General features: G+C 43.1%; 1 protein-coding gene across 1 annotated transcript; it reads right to left on the minus strand.

The window, feature by feature from the left end:
• Positions 1–2,102: 2,102 nt before the first annotated feature.
• LOC141971554 (feather keratin 1-like) lies at positions 2,103–2,453 on the minus strand. Its single transcript, XM_074928971.1, has one exon. The coding sequence runs from the start codon at positions 2,451–2,453 to the stop codon at positions 2,103–2,105; it is 351 nt and encodes a 116-aa protein (XP_074785072.1).
• Positions 2,454–4,656: the final 2,203 nt, after the last annotated feature.

Here is a 4,656-nt window from a genome sequence, read left to right on the forward strand (position 1 = left end):
TGAGAGAAACCTATTTTGCAATAACTCCAAAGGAATGATGACTTCTTTGGAATGCGTTCTCTTTGATCAAGCAACAGCTTCAGCTGAGACGGCAAAAAAAAATATAGTACACATTTAATTCAGACCAGCCTTCTGCTCTATTATAATATCAAACTGCTAACTTTCCATTCTCTTCTGTTGTTTATTAAGAAAACCTGCTCCTTAAAATTATTAATTCTTTCATGGAACTGATGTATCTCCTTTAATTTAGCTCTGCTAATGACTGTAGTCAATATAACTTTGTCAACCTTTTTCTCTGGCTTTAATTACAGTTCAACGTCAGTCTGTACAGACACAGACTAAGACTCCAAGCAAGAAATTACACAGATATCAGGCTGTGAGTTGTATGGGCTGACAGGACATTGAATCATCCAGAACCTTCAGGGAGAGTTTTTCAAACCTCCTTCCTTCAGGGACCAAAGCTCCCAGCCTCTAAACACCGACTTTATTACAATACAGATGATCAAGCTAGAACAAAACAATGCCCGATGAACTTCAGATCTAGACACAACAGATAGGAATCGGTTTATAAAGACACACTAAGAAAGGCTTAAAACTTAAAATGCTTTCATCTTTTTTCTCCCAGACATGTTTCCCAAGCCAGCAAAAGTCAAAGGCTAATTCCCTTGCAAAAGCATCACCTAGCCCTCCCTTCCTCCTCTCTGAGAGTCACCAGGGCCTGATCTCAGCTGCCGAGAGGTGCTGCACCCGCCAGAAAACTCTGGGCTGTACTCAAAGGGGTGCCTCTAGCTTGCTGCCCTCTCTCCCACCACCTCTGCCCTGAGCAAGTTCAGCTGTCCCAGGAAAAGCATCATCTTTCCCTTCTTTTAAAGGGATCTTCCTACGTATGACAGATAGGATAAAGAAAGCCACAACCTTCTTCCAGGTAATAGCACATATATCCTATTTCTGCAGTAAACTGAGACGAGTGGAGGTAGCACTTCAGAAAAAAGGTTTATCCCTAGAATTTCTAGTGTTCCTCATGCCCCTGTAGATTTTCCTGCTGCATCCCTCTGTCCTCTTTTCCATGTCGATACTCTTGTCTATTACATCTATGGAAGGATAAGGAGAAACCTTATCCTGAGTACTCCCCTCGGTGAGCTTTTCCCTGAAATTAGGCTAAAACACTTCTCATCGCAGGGAAGCTAATCCACCTCCTCAGATCAGCCTATTGCCCCAGTCAAAGACTCCCTCTGAAGACACCCATCTCAAAACATTTTCTTATAAGAGAGCAATATTTAAATAGTTAAAAGGCCTTTTCCCATCTCCATGGCAAAGGGTCTTTAAAGGGTAAACAGAAGCAGCTCCCTGCTTATCCCTCAAGATTTCCTGCTTATGCAATGACAGGAGACCCACCCATTGCAGGTGAACATCATCTCTCTAGCCTTTGAGGAATTCTCTGAGGCTTGACTGACCATCTATAGACAAAGATAAACTTTTTCCACAACTGCAATTAGACTCATTCTCCTTTGGCAATAGACGTGAAGTTATTTGCACAGTGTTTTCTGGAACTAATGACTTGCAAAGGGACCAGTCTCACCACAGACTAGATGGAAAAGGGGCTGGGAGAGTCAAAAAATACAGGCAAACTCAGAGTATGATGCAGCACAAATTTAATGAGGCTGAGGAATGGAAGGAAGCAATGTAAAGTGTAAGGAACACATTTCCATGGTCCACTAAGGACAGTACCCACTCATCCCTCTCACAATGACACACTCAGCAGAATGAGATCTTCCTTCTTCATTAAGTGGACTGTACTGAATCTGTCATGCAGAACAATTTCTAATAATTACATATTTTACGTAGTCATTGTCAAATTAAAAAAAAAAAAAAAAAAAAGGCATAAGAGAACAAGACATTTAATCAGAAATATAAAGTAAAGCATAACAAAATTAAGACAAGCAAAGGCCTGATTTTAGGAGATGCCAGGCTCCCACAGCTCCAGTAATTTCAGGTTGTGGGTGTCTAACATCATTTCTGAAAACCATGGCCGTGAGCTCAGTCCTGCGTCGGGTCGTGCTTCATCATTCCTGGTCATTTCTTCCTGCTTGTTTCCTCACACTTTAGCACGGCCCATAGAAGCCACTGCGGTAGGTGTTGTAGCGACGGTAAGGCCGGCTGTACCCACTGCCCAGGCCCGGATAGCCAAAGCTCCCAAATCCCAAGGAGCTGCCGGAGGAGATGGGGACTCCTCCAGCGCTGAGAGCACTCCCGACGGCCGCGGATGCTGAGGATCCCACAGCGGTGTTCTGGGGGAAGGAGCTGAGGATGGGGCCGGGCAGGGTCACCACCACGGGAGAGGGCTGGATCACCACTGTTGAGTCCTGGCACTGCCTGACGCAGGGCTCGTTGCAGCTGTTGGCCAGCGGGGTTGGGCCGCAGGGGGTGGGAGGACACAGGTCGTAGCAAGACATGTCTGTGGGGTGAAGGTAAATCTGAAACACACGTACAATTACATTAAATTTAAATTCTTGCAATACAAGAATTTAAAGAAAACTCTATTTGTACATAAGGGGAGATTTTAACCAAATAACAAGAGATTCCATGAGAGCAGGACATTTTTCACCAGAGCCAGAGGAAGTACTTTGAAAACAGAGTTGAGCTTGCATTTTCTTTAAGGTGACTACTAGGGAAAGCAGCGCTGGTGCCTCTCAGTTGGTAACTTACCCCGAAGCCTCTGTGGTTAGTCGGGTCACCCAGGGAACCGGGTACATGCCGGTGCTGAAAGCCTCTTCACTCACATTGCAGAGGGTGTCCTAACCACACGATCATAACACTACCCTTGGGAAAAGGTATTTTCAACATTTTCCCTTGCAGTTGCGGCTGCACACAGGAAAATTCTTAGGGCTCTGCGTGTCCTAGAGAAATGGAGGTTGTCTCTGTAGCCTTCAGACAAAGGTGCTTTGCTGGGACAGGCAAGACTTGGTTTGTTATTCCTGATCCAAGGCTTGCTTCTTTGCTAAAGAGTCAAGTGATGACAAACAACCTACCTAACGTTAATGCAGTAAATAACCTTTCCCATTTCACTTCTGTCATGTCCTTCATGCATGTTCCCTCTTGGACGTCCCTTCTTCCAATTTTAGAAAGTGAAAAATAAAAGCTTAAGCCCTTAAAATCGGTTCAATAAGAAAAGGAAGGGCAGGCAGCTGAACTCAGGAACATTCTGATTTTTGTGTAGCGTTACCAGTATTGAAATCATCATCAGATCTGAGAAGCTACATTGCAAATCTGCCCACCGTTGTTTGGAGGGTGGAGAAGAACCTGGGTAAAGGTCACTCCTTGCCTGCAGAAGAACTATGTATTGAGTTTCAAATGCAGGTATGGACTGATGATTTCTTTTTACGTGGAGAGCTGGTGCCCCAAGACCGTTAGTGTTGGCCAGTATCCCTGTGTTCTTCTGATCTTCTGGCCTTAGCTGAATTTTCCACAGACAGCACACTACTCTGCACAGACCCAAGAATTCACTGCAGGTATTTTACTTTTGGCTGCAGGACCTGAAAACTTCCCATTCAATGATTTTTATAACTGACCACCAACAGAAATTTCTCTTTGTTCGTACGAAAGCCCCTTCCTCTCAGAGAAAAAAAAAAGCTGAAGGTACTACAACATTAGTGAGGAAAAGCTACAAAATCATCAAGGCAACAGTTCAACATATAAAGAAAGAATAAATGGGTTCAGACTTACCTTATTCACCAAGGCAGAGAAGGTAAGAGAAATGGATAGAAGAGCCTCGAGTTGCTCAGGTTTTTATAGTGAATCCCAAGTTGCCTGACAACTTGGGACATTCTTTGTGCATGAAGTTATTTACGAGCCACTACTGATTACGCTTTTTTTTTTTTTTTTCCCTCAGTATTTGTGTTTATTACTGCTTTACTTCCTTATCTTGTGGCATGTATATCTGACCACAAGTCTCTTTCATCTTAAAATATTCTGGGCCAAGTTAATTTCTGGGAACACTAGAATGATTAATTCAGATTTATTCTGCCTTCAAAACCCTTTTGGATCTGCCTGGTGCCATTAAAGGAGATTAAGCATAATTTACATAATGCAGTCCCTTGTACCCTTCTCTGCAAGGTAAATAGTGTTGGAAATCATCAGGAATTTCAGCTTTTGGAATTCAACCCACGAGCACTTGTAGCTTGGGGATTCGAGCTGCTTTCAGGAAAAAGAGAAAAGTGACTGATTTTTTAGAAAATGGCCAGGAATACATACACAATGTTCACCCAACTCCAGCCCTAAAATGAGAGAAGAAGCACAACTACTGGGAAAGACACCGAAGAAGCTTGTGAGAGTCATGAGGAACTGAAAAGTGTTCTGGCTGTGTACAAAGGCTGAGTTATGACTAGAAAAACACGTAAGATATCGCTTCTTTGACATGGAAGAAGAAACAAAAAAGAATATTAGAAGTCCAGTCTAATGACATAATAGCAAATGATAGCGCTCCTGTGGAAGAGGATGAAGGACAAATCTTATTAATACGGGATCTTTCCTGGCTGTCTCTAATTCTGGGCCTGATCTCTTCTGAGGCCTTTATCTAAAGAACCCACAAATCCACTTTTATTCTTATCTCATTCCTCAACAATTCAGGTTAACATCCACATGCATAAATACATGGCG

The sequence above is a fragment of the Athene noctua genome, chromosome 29 (assembly GCF_965140245.1).
Source record: "Athene noctua chromosome 29, bAthNoc1.hap1.1, whole genome shotgun sequence".
NCBI classification, from domain to species: Eukaryota; Metazoa; Chordata; class Aves; order Strigiformes; family Strigidae; genus Athene; species Athene noctua.

Coding starts and splice junctions, on each gene's coding strand:
- LOC141971554 (XM_074928971.1), bottom strand. CDS start 2,453: ATGTCTTGCTACGACCTGTGTCCTCCCACCCCCTGCGGCCCAACCCCG.